General features: G+C 31.6%; 1 protein-coding gene and 1 long non-coding RNA gene across 2 annotated transcripts in view; one reads left to right on the plus strand and one right to left on the minus strand.

Moving 5' to 3' along the window:
• LOC105256786 (protein TIS11) overlaps positions 1–1,576 on the minus strand; it is a 30,196-nt gene extending 28,620 nt beyond the window's left edge. Inside the window, exon 1 of the mRNA XM_011267017.3 lies at positions 855–1,576. Coding sequence (XP_011265319.3) covers positions 855–911 — 57 coding nt within the window. The 5' untranslated portion in view covers positions 912–1,576. The remainder of the gene's footprint in view (positions 1–854) is intronic.
• Positions 1,577–1,675: 99 nt separating this feature from the next.
• On the plus strand, positions 1,676–3,558 carry LOC105256785. The gene is made up of 3 exons (XR_889617.3): positions 1,676–1,925; positions 2,956–3,129; positions 3,445–3,558. It is a non-coding gene; the product is annotated as an uncharacterized LOC105256785 (long non-coding RNA).
• Positions 3,559–25,510: the final 21,952 nt, after the last annotated feature.

A 25,510-nucleotide genomic window follows, 5' to 3' on the forward strand; every position in this document is an offset into this window, starting at 1 on the left:
CCTTTTGATTTCAGACAGAAAGAAAACTTATGTACGTCTGACAAGGTTTTTCACTTCTTTGGGAGAAATAAATTAAATTAAATTATTCAGCCTCAAATAATGTCATGATGAATATTATGACATCTCGGAAATATTATTTACAAAAAAAAACGCGTCGTGAAAAAACAATTTTATATATTAATCTTGAAATTGCAGAACAAAATTGAACGAACAGAAACAACGAAAAAGTGTGAAAAAATCATGTAAAAAAATCAAATACATTTATTTTTAATTTTATTTCTAATTTATTTATTTTATTAAATTTATTTTATTAAATTTATATTTTAATAAATTTATTTTATTAAATTTATATTTTGTTAATTTAATATTTTATTAAATTTATTTCATTAAATTTTTAATTTTTTTATATACATATTACTTGAATAAATCAAACTAAACGTATTCGAGTTCGTTCAAATTTAACGACGAAGTTTCGTATTTTCTGTTCGTTCCAAATGTATACCTATCTACCTGTAGATATCCGGCTGTGAATCTGTCTTGAATTGAAAAGCAGGTAGGCGGGGATACATAAAGCAAGAAAAGGTGAGAGATAGAAAGGAAAATTTCGGAGAAATTCGGTAAGAAACCTGTAGTTATAGAATCCGTACCTTGAAATACATCACAATACCGTTCGAAGGTCTCATTCATTTTTTTTTTCATCAATATATAGAATTAAAGCATAAAGCTCATCTCGTCTATTGTATCTTGCATGTACGCCCACGTACAATTTTAAACATTTATACAATTTTGAAATAACTCACGGAAACTAGGCGCAATTTCGATCGATTGCACTTGAAAAAAAATTCGAATCTTACCTTGAAAAGATGTTCGCTGCACTCGAACATGGGAGTACTCATGACGGCAGTCGACATGTTCCCCGATTTCGCACAAAAACACTGTGCGTGATGTTTGTGTTTTCTGCCTTCCTTCTTCCAAAATCCCTCTTCCTCTTTTTCTCGTCCTTCGCGGCGGACGTTAAATGCGTAGCAGGCGGTTAAGGGAGAGAAACTTTCCTCAGGACAACACAATAAAACTGCCACTCCGACCGTATACGTCGTTGTACGATGCCGCTGTAGCTCGCATCGAAAGCACCCGCGAAAACGTGACGGGAGAGAAAGAACGCGTCTCGCTCGACACACGTGTATCGATGCCGGATCGTTTTTTTTTATTATCTCGAGATAAACGCGGACGAAGCGAGGTACGGAGAAACCGATTCGCGTTTCCTGGCACGAATCGACCGGCTCTCTTCGCGGATCGACAACAAACACAGAGAGCGATGTTATTGCCTCAAGACGTGTACATGTATCGTTGTTGTCGTCAACCGAGTGTCTTCGTGTTACTGAACTTGAACTTGGCACTTTGTTTCGACGACGCGAGGGCACCCGGTTCTCTCTCTCGGCGAGGAAATTTATCGAGAGGGGGACAGGGGAGGAGAGAGATTGTGTTTTGCGTCCGGTTCGACCGATTCAATGTTCACGGCAGAGCCTCCCAAAGCTGACTGAGACTAGCGCTGACCGAGAGTCGCCGCTTGTGCTCCGGCGAGCGAGCGTAGACGGCTGCTCCGCGCGCCGACCAATCGCCGCGCGTCTCGCGGACCGCGCGGCCGAAGGGTGGGGGGAGTCCTCGACGTGGCAACCGGGCGGCGCGCGTGCGCCTCTTGCTAGCGCGTTCCCTCGGCCGCGTCAACTTGTCCTCTCTCTGTCGGCACGTCGGCTCCCGGGTGTCGCAACGTGCGAGTTTTACGGTCTCCAATGGTAGCGGTCCCGATTTCTCATTGGGCAGATTCGGGGGTAGATTCGGGGTGCGTCTCCCCCGGATCCTGCGCTTGCTCACGCATAATGCGGGATTCCAGCGATGGACGACGCACGGCTTTGAGACCTCTCGAAGTAATCCTTTTTTTCATTAAATGTTGCGTGGAGTTGTTATTTCGTTATTAGAGAGCTTGTTTTTTTAAATAATGATAGATGTAAAAAGATTCTCACAGATAAATATTACCGTACAAGGATTTAGAAAAGGAATATTTTTATGAAAAGGCTTTTTTAGTACGAAAGACTGGAATTTTTTTGAACATATCTTGCATTTGGTGATCTATGGATGAATGTTATCACAGATCGCATCTATTTGTCGAGAAAAATAAGATATATGCTTTTTAAAGTCGTAAAGATTGTTGAAACATTGATATGATATTCGATCGTTATTTCAAAAAATAACGTTCACAATCAGGAAAAAAGATCCGAGCTGAAGATAGCTATGGGTGAGATCGTTAGGTTACTATCTAATGTAACTATTCTAGAATTTCGATACAGTTGTCGCAACTGTCGATTCGACAATGCATTCGAGTGCATAAATGTTGCGAATTCAATAGTAAGTCTACGTTTTTTCTTTGTTATTTATTTCTGTGTTAAGATTTTATAATTATAAACGTGTACGTTGCTGATAGCAATTGTTTATAACAACTGATTCATTGTCGAAATTATTATTAGAGGTAAATCAATTTAACAAAGTGTTGCAATATAAAGATACATTTTAGAATTTCTTAGTAAAAAAATAAAAAGAAAAAGAAGTCATAAAATGTATTATCATGCAAATTTTATAATATATAATAATAAATGAGCGCATGCATCACAATTATTATCAATACGAGCAAATGTTTTCAACAAAATACAGTTAATATTGTCAATTATACTCTGTAATAAATTAGTTAAATTTATTAATGTATGTTTTATATCATATTTTTAATGATTATAAAAAATTGAGAAAAAATTAAAAATTTAAAGATTATATTTTATTTATTCAAATGTGTGTGTAATGAAAACATGTGAAAGCAATATCAGTTTAGAGAAAACCGTTACAATATTTGATCAATAATTATAGTTTATTTTTTCTTAACTAAAACAGAAATAAACTTGTTTACAGAATCGTGCAATGATACTGGTTCGAGGGTCGAAAGAGGAAGTAACATTTCGCAAGGAGGGAAAGCCGGAAGTTGAGTTGCGCGATCAGGAAGTTGGATTCTTACCAGTTTCACGGAGGCGCAATGTCAAGTCTTGATTAAAAGGTCAAGTGTTGAACAGAAATCTCGTTTGTAAGGTAAGCGATAAGATTTATCTTTTCCTAAAAGAGAAAACAATTTATGAGTTTATTAGTTGAGAAAAGCTATTTTCATTTTTAATCGTTTAATCAGTTAAAAGTTTAAAAAAATTCTTTTATTTGAAAGAGAGAAAATAATTCAATAAATTAAGTAATAAAAATAAAAAATAATAAATAATTAAATAAATTAAATAGTTTAATAAATTTTAAACCATATCAAATATCTATAATGTTTGAAAACTCGAAAACTCGATTTGTGATAACAAATTGAAGATATTTATTAGTCACGCGGTAAAATTTAGCTACTTATCGCAGATCTAATCGACCATCCACGACAGGCAGAAAATCTGACTCTTATCTAATTAAGGAGTATCATGATGTGCGCCGTAACATATGGGTTCATGAGGGTGAACTGTCAAATCTCTCATCTCTCAGAGAGGTGTTTTCAACCCTGAATAGATTCTCATGCCACTAAATATAACAGCTAATGGGAGTCAGTTTTCGTTATGATGGCTGAGCTATATACAGAAATATCAAACATGCGGGTTCTTTGTGAAGGGCGTGTGCATGAGAAAGAGAAAGATCCCGGCTAGATCTAGACACAACCATATATATAATTGATCGTGAAATCTCTAGATTAATCTAAAAATAAGTCGAATGTGTATGCATTCTTATCATTTATGCACTCTTATCATTTATGATTAGTATTTTTTATCTGTTTTTTTGTAGGATAAACGTTTTTGATACATTTACACTATAAATAGTAGTAGTAAATATAAAAATAGTAAATATAAGTAGTAGTAAATATAAAAATAGATTATATTTTAAATACTTTTGCGATTATATATAATTTTATATAATTTTATATAATTTTATATAATTTTTTTTTTATATAATTTATTTAATTTATCATTTATATATAATTACATATAATTACATATAATTTACATATAATATTATATGTAATTAATATAATTTACAATATTATAAGCTTCTATTTTTTTGTGTATATTAACATTTCATAATTCATATTTTTGCAATATTAGAGAAAATAATATTTCAGTAATCATAACGAGATTTTAAACATGTGTATAGACTATTGCTCTAACTACTTAATTTTATTTTGTAAAGTTTTAATAATGAGACGATAAAATCAAAAGATAGCTATAATATCATTATAATAAATACTGCCAGTTTTTTGTCCATGATAAATGGTTTAAAATTTATTAAATTAATCGTAAATTGTTTTTTTTGGAATATGATATGCGAATATGATTAGAATTAAATGTACGATTAATGACGTAAACAAAAAGGTATGTATAGTTATTAGAAACAAATTTTATCCTTAAGATAAACTCGTCCTATTAACATACTTGAATGTTATAAAAGCTAGCAAAGAGAAACTGATTCTTTTTTTCTTTACGTATTTTCGTAAAAATCCATAAAAGTTAATATGAAGATAAGATAACATGAAGATAATCTCTCGCAATTTCAAGGAAGAGAGGATACGTTTTAAAATTCATCAAAGGCAGAAAAAAGAGAAAAGAATATAGAATATAATGGGTAAAAAAGAATAAAGAGAATGGGTAGTCGAGGGTATTCTTAGCACATGCGTAGCATATATGATCCATTATCATGGGAATACGCGAGTATGTATTATGGCAAAGCACGTGAAAAGCGCATGGGTGTACCATGTGGTGCGCAGAACGTTTCTGCTCACAGCCAGGGACCTGGTGTTTGCTTGCAACATCACGTCTTGCATTGCTGTCTCACAATTAGACGCAAAAGAAGTAGGCAAAAGAAGAGAAAATACAGACAACAGTTGTATTTAATTTTGCATAATTCTTTTTATCTCGATCTCGTATAATTTGACGCGTTTTTTTCGGTGAAACTAATGGCTGTTATCACTCAATTCGATACGATTCTAATTTAATTAATAGCATTTTTATTTTGACAAAGATAAAGTCAAAGTAAAAAAATAAATAAAATATAGTAAATATAAGGCATTCCAAAATGGAAAATTTCTTTTTCATTCTTCATGTTTGTTTTTCATTGTGTTCATTGTTCGTTAAATATACCTAAAACTCGTCTGTAGCTTTCTTGGTGACAAAGAAAGCGAAGGTCACGAAAGTGGCCACGCTGGAAATGTCACACGCAGAGTATCATGTGACGTCACGTGATTTTTTTTCTTTGACGGATCTTGTGTCTAAACACGTAAGAGAACTCTATACTTTCTTTGTTCGCGTCTCTCTTGTTGTGACGTCACTTGCAGTCTGGCAATAATGACGCGTTAGCAGTATACGTCATTCGAATTTTTATTGAGGATTTTTATTGTAATTAAAATTTTGGTAACGTCATTTTAGCGAAGTACGTCACAGTTATATTGGAATGAATCACATATAATGCATCTGTAATATATATACTATGGATGCATTATATATGATTCATTCCGATATTACTATGGTATTACTTTATCTGATAAGATGACATTGCATTTTCTCTGCAACATATTTTAATATTGTTACAATAGATTTCATTATTATTATTGTAAACTGTTTTTTTATTCCCTGGAGCTTTTTCTTTGATTGTGTGCTCAATTCTTATTGTTAGCATAATATAAAGGTTTTTTGATTTTCTTCAAAGTTTTTTTTCTTCTAAGAAAGAAACTTTGATTTTCTTCAAAGTTTTTTTTCTTCTAAGAAAGAAACTTTGAATACAAAGAAAAGACGATTTTGTAATGATTATTTTGAAATTTATTGTAAAAAGATTGCTGGAAATAAAAATAAAATATAGATTTTTAATAGATTTTTAAACGTGTATTGTCAACATAAAAAAGGAATTTTTAGATAAAAAATCACTAAAAAAATTATTTTTTAAGATGTTACTAATATATAATAATCGAAAAAAAATATATTATAAAAGATAAATAAACAATTAATTCTTTTCTTGGAAAAAAAATATGTAACACAAAAAAATAGTTATATATCGGGATTATATAATAATTTTGCTAATATGCTTGATAATATGAGAAGAAAGATGGTGCGTTGGAAATGTCACATGCTGAATAGGATGACTCAACGAACATTTTTCTTTATTCTCCGTCAAAGGAGCGCGAGATACATGGAATACAGAAAAGTGGTTGCGATAAAAATTTGTACTTTCAAGTTATGTAATTAGAGAATCGCGAGGTAAAATATCACGATGAAAATGTCACAGGGCGAGCGAGATGCAGAAGAAGCTGCGCTCAAGTCGTGGAATTAATCGATGCAAATCCAACATCATATTAAATAACACGTTACATCATCGTATGTGTGTGGGTATGCAACAAAAAAAAATTCAAAATTTATCAATTCGCTTCACGTCTGATTCATACTCGAGACAAAACGTCTGTATGATATCGAAAAAATGTTAATGATTGCCGTTTCTTTCAAGATATTCTTTATTACGTGCACAATGATTCACACATTTGTTATATAATTAATTCATGTACTCTATAAATTATCAACAAAATGATGCATTTTATATATATATATATATAAAGATTAGTCATACTTTTCAAAATATAATCTATTTTCCTGGGAGATATCCAGCTGACTTAAGTGCCGTCTTAAGTACTTTCCGGTTAATATTTTTTGGACTATGGCGCCTACGTCGGTGTACAGGTACCTGCATCCGTAGATTGCAGATCGATAGATCGGAGCGAAGATCGTTCCGAGAATCGCAAAGGCCAAGGCAACGACACAGGCGGGCAGGTAGACATATAACAACACGGGTAAATGCACGCGGCTAAACCGGACAGAGCGGAAAGGCGGCTTGTGTAACGTCGGCTTGAGAGGCAGCGGCTTGCTCTCTCGGAGTCTGCTTCGCGAAAAAGTTGTCGTTATCGGTGCGCATTGGCGACTTCTTTTCACGTGCTGCGAATGGTATCTCGTAAAGCTTCACTTGCGAGAGAACATTCGCGACAACCTCTCTCGAATATACCTGAAAACGGTATCGAAATGTGACCAAGTCCCTATTTACTCATTTCTAATGTTTATATAGATTTGTGTGCTCATTCCAACGTATTGCTGGCACGTTTTTAGGAGTGAAAAAATAAAGTTATATGAAACTTAAGAAAGCTAGATATAGGATAAGTTAGAATATAAAAATATATGCTTTACAAATATTAAACTGTGTTATTTGAAGCCTTTGATATTTGAGGATTTATGAAAGAAAGACGGTTTGATATAATCATGTTTTTCGTTTATAAATATCGTTCGAATATAAGTTACAGTAATGTGTGTGTGTGTGTGTGTGTGTGTGTGTGTGTGTGTGTGTGTGTGTGTGTGTGTGGATGTTGAAAATGTGAATAATAAAAGAGTAAAAAAAAGTTATAGTTTTAAGAATATGTTTCTATAAATACAAAAAACTTTTATACATAAATTTTTTAAAATTATAAACATTAAAGATTGTAACTATACATTTAAGATTGTAACTTTTAATTTTTTAATTATTTTGCATTTTTCTAAACAACTTAATAAATAATTAATAATCAATAAAATCATTTTATTTAAAATAAATAAAAGGGGAGAAAGAGAGAAACTAGTAATTTAGTTGTTAATGTAATATACGGTATTAATGCCATTAGAAAGTATTCTGGAGAAATTGCAAGTTACGTGGAACATCTTGGATAAAAATTGATAATCTTTATATACATCGTCATTTTTAAATTGAATGGTGCCGTTTGACATATTTTTTTATGTGATTTTGTCTTCGTTAATGTAGCTTTTACATAATTTACTCATGTTAATTTATAGCACGTAACGCCGTCCTTATACAAAAGTCAATAATAGCATCAATAGATGCATAAGTGCTTACGTATATCTGTTTTTGTGCTCTTACTTTCTTATTCTCCGGCGTTTCCACGGCCAGACGCCACTCGAAACTTTCACATTTCGTATTAATCTTAAATTAATGATAACTGCACGTAAGTGTTACATAAATCGCTGTCATTTCTCCTATAGTTGCATTCACGTTTTTACGAATTACAATCTACGAATCGTACGATTAATAATATTTTTTATCGCGAGCATTTTCGGAAGAAGGTTTTTAATTCTAAGCTTATTGCTTGAGGAATGAACAAGATAAAAATTTTACAGATTTTTAAAATTTTTCGTATCAAATAAAGCTGATTCGAGATGTAAATAAATAACTCGTGATTTTGTAATCGAGACAAAAATTGATTTTATGATCAGAGAAAGCTATTTTATAAATATATTATGCAATAATTGTACAAAAAATTGCGCAAAAATAAATTTTTTTCGTAAAGATTAATTTCTAAGAATGCATTATATAAAAAACAATTTATATTATACGATTAATCAAGAAATTAATTTCTAAAGATTGATAATATATTCAATGGCCTTATATATTAAATTATATAGAAAAAAATTATTAAAAACTATTTATAACAATCATTTTGTAGAATAATGCGTTTCGATGGTACGGATCAATTCGCGAACGCGGATTATTCCGCTCATTGATACCAATGGGTTAATGACCGCATACAACAGTAAAGTAACAAGAATAATGTCAGCCAGAGGACTAGAGATCATTATTCTATTCCATCGATTCACCGTGGCCGGTTTTTCACTGCAATCATTAGCGATTGTCACGAAGCGATCGTAACGCCCTTTATTTCCAACATTATTAATCAATTGGAAATATTTTTAGCTTGAAAAATTAATTTTTCGATCAGAAAAACATCTCGCAGCATATTTAAGAAAGTCCTGAATCAGCTCGGCGTGATTTCATGGAGCATTAATCGAAAAGCCCCGTAGTAATTTCTAATGATCCAAAGTGCAACGATCAGCTATGATTGCCAGGTCTTGGAAGGGCGCTATCGTTATACCGTGTTGCAATGAATGATCGGCGATAGCGCCGTGCGGGGCTTCAAAGTCATTGCACTTTGAGCCATGATGACCGAGCCGAGCGACTCATATCGGCGTATACATGCATACATGTATGCACGCGTGACCCTCTGCACGTTTTCCTATAGGCGACAATAGTTTCGTACTCAAGAACGGCCGCCTATCCTTGCGGCACGCAGACGCATCGCGAATTGTATTGTACGCAGTCGCAAGTTTCCTTCCCATCCTATACATTGCACGAATCGTTACGCCTATTGGCTTCCGTGAAACGTACAACTATGCATATTGTAGAGAAAAAAAACATATAGTTTTTTTTTATGACTATGTGATAATAGATATTGTCAAAATATTCTCGAGTGTCAAGATTTTATAAAAATTGCGAGGAAATCATCTCAGGATCAAAATTTTTTAAATTACGAAAAATGTCGAAAACCCTTTACATGTTGAAGATACAGAAAAATTGTCGAAAATTCATCTTACTTGTATTAAAATATTTTTATGAATCCTGAAAATCTAAAATATTATAAGCAAAATTGATAAACGTCATTATAAAGATGATTATAAAAATTAAATAAAAATAGAGTTTTAAAAAATATGAATCAAAGAAAATATAATAATTCAGTAAACAATTGAATATAAATATTGCAAAAGATATATTAAATTTGAATTAAGCGTTGGATAAAAATATTACAATAAATATAGTTACCCTTGATATTATTTGCATATTAAAAAATAACTTAATAAAATACAGTTTAAGTATAGTTTAATATAGTTTTATCTCCATATGATAAAATTTATTTTAATTACTTTTTTATTTGTTTTTTATATCAAATAATTTATATAAATTATTTGTGCATTATCTTAGTATTATAATGAATTATATAAACCCGATTCAGCGATTTTGCCCCGATATTTTTCCTGTCTGCATCTCTTCAGGAGGGTAAAGAGAGTGTTATAGAAGTCTCAAACTAAGAGAATCTATAACTTGGCATATACACCAAGTAAAATATATATGTAAATGCCTTGTGCACGTCTTAAAAAAAATAAAAAAAAATTTTTTTCGCGCGCGAACAATTAATGTTTGGAAAAAAAAAATTTACGCATTACCATCCGCGTTTTTAGACTCTTATCGCTCGTTTCATAATTATCATGAATTATATAAATTTAAAATAGTATGAATCAACGAACAAGTGAAGACGAGACTAATTAAAAATTTCAGAACCATCTATCTTTATATTTTTTGGCTTATTTTAGGTTTAGTTGATATAAAATTAAATTAAAAAAAAATACAACAAATTTATAGTTTTAGTTTTATAGTTGTAAAATTTGAATTCTTAATTTACTGAATTATCTTAATAAATCCTAATAAAAGTTAAAATGTCGAAATTTTATAATTTGAGTCTTGTTATAATTCTATAGTATATAAGTGTTAAACATGTACATATTTTTTCTGATTTTCATGCTTTTTTCATTTTTTTATACTTTGTACTTTATTATAATAGATTACAAGTATATTAATGCAATCATTAAATATATATTAATATATGACGTGTCTCTGATATGTTCAACTGATACATACAACTTTATATAAGCAATAAAATAGAATGAGAAAGAGAGGAGGATATTAGTACATATAACAAAACGTTTGTATAAGAGTATTAAGATAAAACCTTCCAAATAGTTTTAGATATTAATCACAAGATCCTCTCGCATCTTTCTTTTCTGTCTTTTCTATTTTTATTCATTGTTTTCTCTTTACGCGTATACACGAATTTCAAACGATTCTATATGTCTTTCCTCCGTCCCCTTGCTCCGAAAGATCTCATCCTGTGACGCTCCGCGTTATGTCTTCCATTCATTAGCACTTGCAGCGCAGACAGCTCATGTTTAACCGTTTTGAATTGTCGGCTTTTTCATGAATGTATTCCTGGTATTTTTCGAGTCTCGTAGATAGTATATATCGCTGTGAAAATGAAAAAAAGAGAGAAGAATAGATAAGAATAGAAATTAGGGATAGACACTGGCGTGCACTTGATCAAATAACGCAGTCTCTATGGGGCTCTGCGTTTATTGGCGCTTCTAATTCGGGGGCGGAAGTGGTCGAAAGACACAACGGCAAAAACAGACCTCACGGATTAAAATAGTCTGTTAGAGCGGCTGACTTAAGCCGCTTTACATTGATAATTAACACAACTTCTGGGATCACTTCGATCCGCCCTTGAATGTTCATTTCTAAAGTGGTCTTGTCGTTGAAAAATTACAGTATCATATTACGATTATATTTGAATTATTTTATAAAAAATATACGTGGATATGTGCATATATATCGCAGTCGTATATTAAAATTTAAAATTTTATTATTTTTGCACAAAAGTTCTTGTTTATATATTTACGTCTTTCATCACGAGCTGCAAACATATTACGTGACTGGACGCAGATATTAATTAAAATTCGTGTTATTAACTCTAGCGTTAATGAATACACATTAAACCGGTTTTTAGTATATTATAATATCCGGCTAGTATGCTATCTATCTGCGCGTCTTTCCAGCGGTGACGTACTCGATGTATGGCTACAAGATAAGGAACCCTTTGACCTTCTGCATCTTGATTTTATAATTTAAAATTATTTTTTCTTCTTGCATTCTTGCATCCTTCTAGTAAAATCCGAGGCAACGCCTTCCGCCTATAACCACATTTCTCTAGAAGTGTAAAAAAACTTTAGAAAATTTCTAGAAAAAAATATGTTAAATAAAACGCATAGCAATTTTGATTTTCTTCGAGAATTACAAAAATTTATTTTTTAAAATCTGAAAAATTTAACATGTTACACAATATAAATGTGATCAAATCCACAATTATTAAAAATTATTTTATAGTTTTAATACGATTTCCTGTAAAAAATAATATCTATTAATAAGTCTATCAATGACTAAGATTATAAGTATTATTAGTAAATTAATAATAGTATAACATTTTATTAATTATATTGTCAATTTTATTGTTGCGGATTTAAAGTGTTTTGTTGTACAATAATGAGCCCCAAATTTTCTAATATATTCGAATGACAAGTCGTATCATAAAAAAACAACAAAATTGTACATTTCTCAGTAACAATTCACCAAGTTTTATGATTCTCTTTCTGATAAATTCTGTTGTATTACTTTCACTCGAAACATGACACGGTTCTTCTTGATAAATCATTATATTATCGTTATGTCCAATCACCTCTTCTACAGTTTGCATAATCAGATCTCTTTGACGAGACAGAACGATCTAAGGCTCTTTTCTGAGTTTCAAAAATGGATAGCAACGTTAAAAAATATATACTTGTATAAAAAATTATTTATTGTTGAAAAAATATGAAAAAGATATTAGCAATAAATAATCAAGTTGAGCAATAAAAGTGATGTTATTGTTATAAGATTATTATGACTGTATTTTATCTAATGTATTTTAATCTAATGTGTTGTCTTATCTAATATTAAATATCTTATCTGTTTTTAATAAATAGGGCAACTGGGATTTAATCAATGATATTAAGCGAAGACACAAAGTCTCAAATAGTTAAGATTTTAATTGTGCAAACAAGTCAAAGATGAAATTAGTCTCATTGTCAGAATTTACGTCACACAAAAAATATATAAAAATACATAAAAATTATTAATAACGTTTACAGTTCCATTTTTATTTCTTGCATATTAAAAAGAATTTTATAGATAACAGTAAAACACATATAATTATAATAATTATTTGAGGAGGAAAAAATCAGAATGACTGAGTCTGTGATTAGATTTTTCAAATAGTGATTACTGTAAATAAATGATTGAGTTAATTGCAGACAACACATGTTCATTAAAAGATTTTTTTTTTATATTTAGCTTATATGCATATATATATTTGAAACTTTCCAGCGCTAATTAACGAATTTAAAACTCGCATGTCATTGGTGGTCCTGAGAACGTAAACAGTTAAACGATCAGAGATGTTCGATCCGGAAGTGGGTCAACAGATTCTTCCGGTGTAAGAAAGAGCCAACCATCCATGCATCCAATATCTCTGCTCACACTGTAGAGAGAAAGGGAAAGTCAATCAGGTGAAAGTCACTTGCCAAGATAGTTTTGCCTCCGTTCATCCAATAGATGCTTACATAGCGAAAGTATGCGGCTGTTTATTACACGTATTTTTTATCATTCTTTTATCTGGAATGTTTTATCGATTTTATCAGAAAATTGTCTATATTAATCTTTATGTAATTCTTTTTATAACTTTTAAAAAATTGAAAATTAATTTGATTAATTTTCGCACGATGCATCATCTGACCGTCAATTGCACAGCTTATAGCGGATCTATTTGAATCCATAATTAAATTTCGCTTTTATGTGTTCTAGTATAAGAAATAGAGAAGATGTTAGATTTTTATCTTATTACATTTGTAAATTATTTTTCTTTGAAAATGAACTCTCTAATACATAAAATAATACTATAATACTATATTTTTTTATTTAAATAGAAAAGAAAACGTAAGTAAATTTTAATGCAAAAAATATACTTTAAATATATATTCCTTTTATCATAAAAAAATTAATATTATAAATAAATAATATATATTTTTTATGATAAAAAAATATATATTTAAAGTATATTTTTTACATTAAAATACGTATTATAAATCTCTAAGTCTAGCATCTGTCAGGCAAAGATTAATTGATTATCTAATCGCAACCTATTTAACAGTAAAATTATTCTGATGCAGATTGTCCCGTTTGGCTTTTATATTCCTCGATATTTTTACGCGTCACCCTACTTTTGTCAATTTCAGACGATAACATCGGCATGTATAATACATCCGGGTGTTCTTATCATCGAATGCACCCGCGTGCGACATTCAGTCGGTCGAACAGGCGGCTGTTTTCACAGACGTATTCGGTATTCTGGAATAATAACGATAGCGTTGTTTGCATTATTGGTTCAGAAAAATTTACGGGAATCGACGAGCGTCTGAAACGAACCGAATAATAGTTTTGTGAAAAAAAATGCGCGCTCGCCGTTGTAACATTGACCTAAACTTATGATGCTAATTGCATCGTTCTGTCTAATGACTCGTGTGGTGGAAAGAGAGGAGGCCTCAATTAACATAAATTGTTCTTGAGACCTTTACGATTTTATTGCTTATGCTGTCTGCAATAACGGGACAAGCGAGCTGCACATTGCACGATTAGAAAATATATTTTATCCCCGTTCATGCCTACGCACATATATTACCACGTCATCTTCCACACTGCCATTATTATGCTATTATAATAACGAAGTCTATACGAGGCGTATTAGATTTCGCTAAACTTTGCAGCTGATTAAAGATTTTACGGAGAAGCGCGACGATTTATATTTCAGTCATATTATACATAATATCTTAAACTATTATTTCTTTGCCATTTATTCGCATCCCGTAGAAATTTCGATTATATTTTCAATGGCTGTAATATCGTTCAAGCGTGCGACTTTTTGCTAAGAAGTATACGCTTGTGGCTAATATTATGGTTTGGTCACGCACGAATTAGAATTATGTAATATCCATTACGCGAGTTTCAATGTTTACCACTGATTTTTATTAAAATGCTATTAACACTTTAATTCAGCCTTTTTTTGTATAATATTTGTGACGCTTTAAGAAAGAATACACATCTTGTTTCTTTTACAATAAAAAAATTATAATTAATGATTAGTATCGAATACTTGTTACTATTATTTTTTATGGTCGAGCTTAATCTGTTTACCGCCACGTCGATAATTCATAATCTTAAGTAAAATATTTTTCTGTTAATATAACGGATTCGCAAGTAACAGGATGCGATTTCTGACATATTTGGGCTGAATATACTACTTCGAGCAGCATTTTAACACAAAGCACGAGAAGGATAGACTCTGTTATGATGGAAAATATATGGTACATGGCTAGGAATACACCCATATAGCCTTGCTTGATACCTACTCGCACGTTTCTGCGTATACAGGACGAAAAAAGGTCTCAGAGATCAACCGAAGGACCTTGTTCTTGTGGGACACGCAAGTCCAGAGGGTCGGTTGTTATATTTTCGCTGTTGATCGTTTCTCTTCTTTTTGACCTGTCTCTTCTCTTCTTCCGGAAATTTTACATTATTTATCAGTAATCAGAAATATCAGAAAATTCGTTTATACTTAATATTTATACTTAATGTTTACTTTACAAAATGAGATAATAGAATTGCACATTTTTGTAGCATTTTTTTTTTATGCAATGTGGGAATTATATGAATAGGTCCATCCATATAAATGCATTGTAACTATCATAGACAGCTGGCTAATTATTAAATTTTACAAAAAAGATGCAGTTAATTTTCCAGTTGTTTATGACAGCTAAACTGCATTAATTGGCAAGTTTAGTCGTGTACTCTTATTTTTCCTTGGAACAGAAAGATACCAGCATAGCAAATGGAAAAACTTTTTTAGCAAGATTAGTTATGAATGTGAATTGCTTCGAAAATTTCTTTACAAAATTATATTTCTTTTCAAAATATAATAATAAAGTAAAAATTTCTCTTGTTCCTAGTATTTGATATTCTCAATATTTTTGAATAACATTTTTATTTTTGTCTGATGTGCAACATTGGATTGCAACATGTTCTCCTTCATTGACTACAATAAAAAATTAGAAATCCGTATTCGGGTTTTTTTACAGCGAGCTATCGCATCGATTTCCGAAGGAAACAATGACCGAAAAATTATCCTCGGTATCGATTATCGTGTGGAAACGTATTACGGCAGAGCACTTTTTTTAACGAATCACTAGAGGAATCGTCGGCGCATGCTTTCGCCGTTTAAAAAGTCAAATACGTAGCGTCGAATTCGGAGTGGAAAAAAAATCGACAGGTTTATACAAAGTTATGCGTTAAAATATAGGTCAACTTGACATTACATATGTATGACTGAATACAGAATATCGTCTGACACAATGCATAAACCATATCCATGCGATAAATCTATCGATGACACATATGCATGTAAGGGAAGAAAATAATGGATTCGTTAATTATGGGCGACTATTCATACGTTTACTTTAGTAAATTAATATAATATTGCAGATAAAAATATTTTCTTAAATGTACAATATTGAGAAAAATCTCATTTATTAAAACATATATTAAAAAAATATATTAAAAATATATTAAAGATATATTAAAAAGATTATTAATTTTATTATTATTTTTAGATTAAACTACCTAATTCAAATTTATTATTAACGAAAACAAATTTAATTTTAGCTAATAGAGAATAGAAAATTTTATTAAAGAATGGTTGATCAAATTTCTGTTATATGAACTCATTTTTCATGAAATGACTTTTGTCTGTATTTATACTCTTGTAACGAAGAATGACAGCAGTATATTTATTTTCTGATTTTTACATTTAGGAAGCATGTAATTAAAAGCAATTTGTACTTTGACAAATGACTGCAATTAGATTTGCTTCCTCTTCCAGTTTTTCAATCCTTACGTAAACGTCTGGCGGAGATGATCGAAGCTCGTGGCACGATGTTTAATTTTACTATCTTCGCCAAATCGATTCCGTCAGGCAATATCCTTCCATAACTGTCGCTCGCATCCGCGATTCGTCACGTGCAATCCGATTACAATAATAAGCGGTCCTTTATGACCCCTGCTCGCCTGCGCAATCCACGACAAGAAGTCCTCCTATTTTAATCCTTACGTATTCGTTGCGAGACTACTTCCGCGGAGAGAAATCATCAAGATGCTCGGGAAAAACCGGGTGATTACCGGAAATCATCCGGCTAATTAATGTCCGCCGCTTGTAAATTACACCGTTATGCAAGATGCACTTGCATCGGTTTGCGTCGTACGGCACTTTAGAAGCATTGCATATTGCGAACATAAATGTTGCATAAAAATAGAACAAAAAAATATCAAAGTAGAAACAATTAGAACTTGAGAAAATGTTGACCATAATGTCATTAATTTTTTCTAATAAAAATTTAAAATTTTACATCGTAATAATTAAACGAATCATTAATACATGTTTTTAATATCAAAATGAAAGAAGACTATTAAAAAAGATTGGAACATGTGCATTCATAATGCATTTTAGTCCAGCATGTGTGTAACATCCGTAATCCCTCGTGGAGCAAAAGTTTAATTTTTGCGACGATTATCTCTTTGTACTCGTCGTTCATCTCGCTTGCTATCATCTCCTTGCAATTTCATGCTTCTGTAATGAGATCTTTATCGCGAGATGATGATCGCGCAAGCTCGAAACGGGATAACAATCTTTTTCAGCCGTTTGCCTAGTAGCAATTTTCGTACCAAATAAATCGCCGGTTAGTTTTGCGAGGGCGTAATGATCGAGAGAGAAACACCGGGTTGCCGGAAAATTAATATCATTATTAGAAGAGGCTGAAGCGATAATTCGTCGGTGGAATAACTATCTTTGCGTGTTCGTGAGGTAATTTAATTTCTTCGGGAACGGTTTTTATCGCGTGTTGCTCCTTAACGTAATCTTTGGAAAATGTAGTGATTGGAATGGTAGTTTACTAAGGTCAAAGATAATTAATAGTTAATTAAAGTAAACCATTCCAATCGCTACATTTTTAAAGATTGTTTTAAAGAGCATGATAAAAATCATTTTTGAAGAAATATTTACATATATAAGATAATAGAAAGAAAAGAGAGATTACAATGATTAAAAATTGAAGAAAACAATTTAGCATAAAAAATATAATAATTGAGAACTTAAACAATTTATTAATGCAATAAATTTCATATACATATATATAATAAAATTAATATTTGCATTTTTTAAACTTTCAACCATTTTACTTTTTATACAAGATTATCCTTTTCAATCTTTAACTATTATGATTTTTTTTACTGTATGTTTCAAATTCTTTAGTTTAAAACACAGTTTCCATTCACTCTTGAAGTGTGTATTTTTATTATTTTCCAAAATATATATGCTTCGGTAAATCCTGAGCAAATAGAAAAGTCGATTTTTTATTTGGAGAGATATATCTTCAGAGAAACGAATCTTATGTTTAATTCGAAAAACAAAATATCGTTGTAAATATCCTATAAGTCAACTGGCATGTCCAACGTGATACTCCATAAGGAACTTTTTTGCGCAAACCATATGTGAAAACAGACCTGCGCACCCCCGTAGACATCATGGACCATCCAACGGCCGTATAGGATACGTTACGGTCGTGGGAAAGATGTCTACGATACGGAATACTTTAGACCAGTCTGTTCCTATGGTGTAAGAGTTTCTGAATTAATTTTGTTTGATTGAAAAATCAAATTGCAAACAAACGTGCTATTTACGATTAATTTTTATTCAAATCGAGTATAAATTTGATCGCGATATATTACAAGTGAATGAGAAAGATGCAAGAGATACAAGCGGCCAATTATTGTTCAGTCGGTGGGCATACATGTGTGTCGCATCCCTAAGATGTTTAAGACGTTTGCAAAGGCGTAGACGCATTTTGAGATAGATTCCTTTGTGACAAAGTCCGTGATCGAAATAATTGTTTAGAGTAAATTTGCCTTTTCAGCAGCAATATACATACATATCTACATAATATTTTAAAAATATATTATATTTTTTATAAATTGATACAATTCTGTGTTTTGTATAATTAAATGAAATGAGAGAAAAAGAGAGAGAAATAAAAGAAAAGAATTTTTTTTTATAATTTCAAGGATATAAAGAATCGCATTATCATTATTATTGTAATTTTGCAAGGAGCGATTTATTTATTCCAATTATTAGATTATTAATGTCACTCTTTTCATAGCATTAATTATTATTTATTTATGTTTATGTGAATATTTTATTTCTTTTCATGTTATTTTATTTGAAAGATATTTTCCTATTCGCAAGGAGCGACTTATTTATTCCAATTATTAGATTATTAATGTCACTCTTTTCATAGCATTAATTATTATTTATTTATGTTTATGTGAATATTTTATTTCTTTTCATGTTATTTTATTTGAAAGATATTTTTCTTAATTTTAAAACGATACTTTGGTCACTGCTTGCGAGATTTAACTGCTTATATAAAGGAAAACAAGAATCCCTCCATTTAATTTTATATGCGCAGACCGCCATCAATCGCGCGTCGCCATAGAAATATATCGTTCCTTTGAATGTAATGACCACGCCATTGGTTGGATACGAGGGGTTAGCGAAGACTGCAGCACCTGCGGCTTTCATCCCTACATATACTGTAGATGGATGGGGTGCATATCGCGATAAAAAAGATGATCTTGGGCGAGGCGTTTCAAATGTCGAATGTTTTTACAGTCGATCAAATTTCTCGGTTGAATCAATTGATAGTTGTGGAATATAAATAGGAAATAAGCATTCGTAGGTGGAATAGAATGATAAAAATTATATTAATTTTTTGTTTTGCATTGATAAATTGATATCTCTTGAGCAATAATAATTCATAAAGTTACAGATTTAAATCCAATATAAATAAAATTCAAATAAATAAAATCTGTAATTGTTTTTTTAAAAATCTAAATATTTCATTTAATTAACATTAATATAAAACAATTATTGTCGATCAAAAATACTTTTTTAAACAACGCTTATTGTTTTAAGTAAAATCATATTATTTGATTGTGTTATTGTACTAATTTTTTGAAATATTAATTTTAATTTTGTAAAGTTTTAGGAACAAACATTTTTTCTATTTCTTTTTTTCCGTCGTTCCATTTACATATTTGTTATTATTCACTGAGAATTCCCTTCACGTAACATGTGCGGGGGTGCGCAATCGAGAAAGATGGAGAAACGAGAAAAGGGGGATGCGATGAAATGTGTGTGGAACCTTCATGGTTTTCGGGCCCTCTTAAAATGGAGGGTCTGACGGATTCGGTCCCCTCGCACACCAATCCCATTTAAAGATGCTTGCACGTCTCGTCGGTGACACGCATAACATTCTCCCGTCCTTTTTTCTCGTTTCTATGAGACACCTGTGTGCAAGACCGTGTCTCGTCTATATATTTATTTATCCAACCGATAGAATTTCTCTCTCTCTTTTTCCATCGCGGTCGACTTGTATTATGAAATTTATGAATACCTCGATCAACGGCTTGGCCCGCATGGTGATCCCAAGGGATGAAAATACCATTATTTGCCGTGATGTTCCAACTATAGATACAAGAGCTGTCAAATTTGATTTAATGCCTATGATTAATATGTAATTTTATTGTTGAAAATATTGTTTGAAGCAAGAACAACACTGTGTTTTCCAGTTATAAGAAATATACAAAGAATCAAGAAATACATTATCTTAAATAAAAGTAATTTCTTTAAAAATTTATTATTTTTCTCAATAAATCTATCTATTTTATCTATTCTATCAAAACAGTCAAATACTGATTTAAAAGATTAGAGCAAATTATATTGTAATATGGAGTTATTACATTTGAAATATTTCTAAAAGGAGATACAGCAATAATACGTATATATATTGAATAGATTATCAATAATTTTCTTAAAATGAGTTAATAATTTTTGCAATGCCAAGTAATTATCTAATAGAAGAATGTTTAAAAACAAATTTATCACAAGCAATAATTTGTTGAAAAAGAAAGAAGTACTGCTTTAAAGATAATATTTTCGACATATCGATATATTTACTTCTTTTCACAATATATCAATAGATAACGACCGTGATCGAGGAAAATCTTTTTATTCCTGTCTGATGACAAATAAGGTTTCAAGATTTTCAGTTCATTCAAGTTCGCATAATAGTGAGAAAATTAATAAAAATTTATTCTTTTAATCCAATTTCCGCTATTACGTAATAATCAATTACAACTTGCATAATTTGCGTCAGCGAACTTGCGAACGTCTTATAAACTTGATTATTTGTGCGTTTGTTCTGACGACGGATCAACAACGAGCATTATCGTGCGATCGAAATAAGAAACATTGAGGAAAAATATGATTATACTTGTGCGATAAAACAAATAAAAATGAAAGCACCGATAAGCTATGTTTTATGCTGATTCCAGCCTATCCGCGATTGCATAACACTCGGAATAGTCACGTTCACCATATTTTTCTTCAGATATATATAACATATTTTGTAAACAGACCAACAATTTGATCTCTGTACACATCCGTAAGACGTCGATATCACGAGGTTTATTACTGATTTCCATTTATAAACATGAATATTTGGAATATTTTTCGATGTAAACATTTTGTGACAGCTTAATTATAAGATTTTCCATTTTAATAATTTATAATTTTATTAAAAATTGCATCAAAAATTAAAGATATTTCTGATATGTTGCAGTTGTGTCTCTTGGAGATCTTATATATATACTATTTTTTTATCTCTGAAATAAAAAAAGTATTATACATAAATATAAAATATTCAAGTTAAAATTAACTTAAGAATGTAATTTTTTGTCATTTATTTCTCTCTATTGTGTGTACATGTATGAAATTTAATTTTGCTAAAATTTGTTTAATTATAATTTAATTATAATTTATATTCAAGATTAATTATAATTTAATTATAATTTATATTCAAGATAAAGAAATTGAAAATATTAACGATGATTCTCCTATAAAATCGCATAAAAACCTATCAGAAACTAATGCCAATATTCATTGTAAAATAATTTAAAAAGTTATCGTTTGTTATAAAAAGCCTTCAAAGAAAGAGCCAATAATAAGGAATATTACGCAGCAGTAAAAGCAATATTTTTTTTATTCAACGATTTTTTCCGGCATAGAGCTGCACATTGTGTAGGATAACGATTTGAACTCGGGGTCCTTAAAGATTTATTTTACAATTTCCGAATTATGTCCCTCCCACGAGAAGCTTACAGGAACGGAAATCAGACAAGGAACCGGTCCGTTTCTCGGATTGTTCGATGTCACTGTGTCACTTATCCGTACAATCCTACACACAGTTAGATACACATTCTCTTTTTATCCTTCTCTCTATCAGATTTATTTAATCCTATTGGATATGGATCTAAAACGAATGAAAATCGATGATATGAATAGCAGAGAAATATGCAAATATTTAAAAATGTTAGAAGATTTTTAAATATATTTTGAATATGTTTTTTTACACATTTTTTAATAAATACTCTTACTTATTTTATTTAAACATTAATTAATTATAACATTAAACTCTTCAAGATCGCCAGTAAATAAAATACAAGAAGTAATTAAAAACGACCACACTGGCAAATTTTATTAAAGTGAATCACGACGTTTCGACCATGGTTTTGATCCTTTTCGAGTGAACTACAAAAAATTATTTCTAGTATTACACAAAAAAAAATAAATTACATTGATTTTGAAATAAAAAATGAGCGGCAAGTTAAATACATACAATAATTTAATTAACTATTCTATCGTGAGAAATAAAATAAGGAAATTCTATCGTAAAAAATAAGGAAATCACTTCGTTAAGATTGTCATGTCAACCGTCTCAACACACAGAGAAAGACTAGACAATCTTTATTAGTCTATCATAAATATTGTTTAAATTTTCAGTGTCCTTTTGTAAGTTGATCGTGTTGTCAAACTTTTTTATAAAAAACATTTCGGCGATTTCTCTCTTTCTCACGTGTTTCTCATTTACATAATGAGATTTAATTACTTCTTGTATTAATTAATTAATTTACATTCTTGCATTAATTTACATTTGGAATTATTGTTAAATATTTGCTCGATATTTATTTCTTTTCTATAAGCTTCTTATTAAAGGATAACAGCTCAAGATATTATATATCTTTCTCTTCTTTTTATTTTCAATTAAAAAAGCGAATTTATCCTTCTTCTTCCGATCCTTCTCTCTCTTCTTGTGGAATCATCGCGCTTCTCTTAAAAGAGTCTCGAAGAAGTACTTTCTCCACTTCGAATACTCGCAATCGTGCGAGTGCGAGCACAAATGAAAGTCGGAAGCGAATCGTAGGAGTTTCTAATTTCGGCATGACCTTCGAGAAAAAAAGTAGGTTAAATCATAACAAAACAAAATCTCCTTATATCTTCTCGCTTCCGGCTATTGGATGGCGTATGCAGATAGAAAAAAATCATAATGGCATCCAGAATGTCTCATGATATGATGATTTATAGTCTAGTAACTTTTGATATTCGGTGTCAGAGAAAAATGACTGCCTTTACAATTCGTCATTTAAAGACGCTTTTTAAAGATTGCGTATTATGTAAAGAATTTATTTATATGACTTTTCGTTATTGGCTTGGAATTTTGTAGAATTTTTTATAGAATAATATATTCATATATATATAAATTTTATATAAAATAATATTTTATTATACATATTAATATTATACATATTAATATTATACATATAAATAAGAAATCGCAGCTTTTGTATGAAATGTATAATAAGAAATGTAAAGATGCTTGATCTGAAATTGCTGATGGAAGCGAGACATTCAAATGTTCTCGTGAAATTGTAACATCATTCTATGTAACGAATGATTCTTGAAACATTCTTGAAATTAAATTAATAATACAGTGCATGTGAAGAAACGGGTAATAATATTAAAATTATAAAATATTAAAATATTAAATATTAAAAAATTAAAATATTAAAATTAAAATATTAAAATATTAAAATCGAAAAGGAAAAATTAAATTTCTTATAAGTTCACTTCTCCGTATGATTTTTTTATACAGAACAAATCAATACGATTATTACATTGATATGCAAATATGTCTACATCTTTTACAATGTTGGGCTGCATGTTTTTAGTCCAGTAAATAATTCGATCTTGACTCGAATTAATGAAGTCGCGAGTCTCCATCCGACACGCGATGGGACCCAAGTTTCTATTATTACGAGAGACAGAGAGAGGGGGGGGGGGAATATCTCCTCGACAGCAGTTTACGGAACGTATTTGTCGCGCTCGCGCGTTCACGACCGCGAAATGACTCGCTCATTCGCGATTCCGCTTAATTAGCGTCGCCCTGCCAGACGTATCCTCTTCGGCGACGAGATACGACCACGAGGAGAACCGGTCGAGTATTCCGGAGCCGGTATCACCGTCGATACCGGGCGGCCGAGGTGTTTACGGTCCTCTTAAGCCGCCCGACACTCCTAACTTTTCTCCCTCTGCGTCTCTCTCGCTCTCCATCTTTTTCTGACTCTCCGGAGAGTCCGTGGTCCAACGACGGCCATATTGAAGGTCTGACCTTGAAGGGATAAAAAATCTCCCCCGAGATGCCTCAAGGCTCGAGGCACTTTCCCCTCCTCTCTTCGATCGTTCAGTCCCTCTCGCTTGAACCAGGCTTCCCTCCACTTCTTCAATCAGTCATTTCCTCCTCTCTCTCCTTATCGCCTTTATCCTCTCTCTTTTTCCTTCTCTTTCTCTCTCTCTTTCTCATCTTTAGGATCCCATCCATTCCTCCCCGATTCTCTTCATCACTCCGCAGGATCTTCAGTCTTCGTTGAAGTGTACGTTTCCGTTTCTCTCTCTCCGATCTCGCCAGCAGCGCGTCTCCCTCGATCTTACGAATCACTCGTGTCTCTCGTAATCTCATCTTATGGACGTCTCTGCGTCTCTCTCAGACTCTTGTGCCGCGTCCTTTTCGTGCGGGCCTATATCTCTCGAGCTCAGATCTTGTGGAAGGTTTCCGTCCTGTTCGTTCTGGCATTATGAGTAGTTTGTCTCTGTCTCCGCCGCTCTCGGTTCGCTCATGCTCGGTCCATCTCTCTTTCTCTCGTGTCCGCGATATCGGGCCAGACACAGGCGGGACTTGGTTACATATACGCAAAGGGCCCGGTGTAGGTAGGGTTATATCAATTTCTCCGCAATAACAGAACGATAGCAGTACAGCTGCTTCCAAAAATTCTATCTCTTGGTTCGTTCTAGGGATATGGGTCTTCTTGTAGTTTGCTTTATTATATGCAAATTTGTAGAAGAAAACTGATCAAGTGAAATTAAAAGAAACTTTATCTGTGATATTTAATATTTAAATTACATCGATGTAGATTAATAATAATTAATTAAAAATTAATTTGTTTATACCTGAATAAAAGGATTGAAAGGCGTAATAACGAAAGAGCATTTTTAATTATTTAATTATTTAATAATGAAATCTGTAAATGTACCGTCGATGAAATCTATTTAAAATGAAGTACGTTTATGTACGTTGTTCGAGATTCCATCGTAAATACCATGACCATCGTCATGTAAACCATATAAATGCATCGGCGAAGCGGTTTGTCGTGCGCTTTCCTTTTTTATTAGCCCAGGTTAGTAACTTAGGAATTTGTTGCAGCATTCGGACTACAAGTGTCCTACTACTCAGTCGTGAATGAGAAATTAATGCGTGCATGTCTTCCTTCCTTTGCATTCTGCGATATCGATCAGTGTTTTACGCGTGATAATTAATTCGAGCACGTCGAA

The sequence above is a fragment of the Camponotus floridanus genome, unplaced genomic scaffold (assembly GCF_003227725.1).
Source record: "Camponotus floridanus strain SB8 unplaced genomic scaffold, Cflo_v7.5 scaffold50, whole genome shotgun sequence".
NCBI lineage: Eukaryota > Metazoa > Arthropoda > Insecta > Hymenoptera > Formicidae > Camponotus > Camponotus floridanus.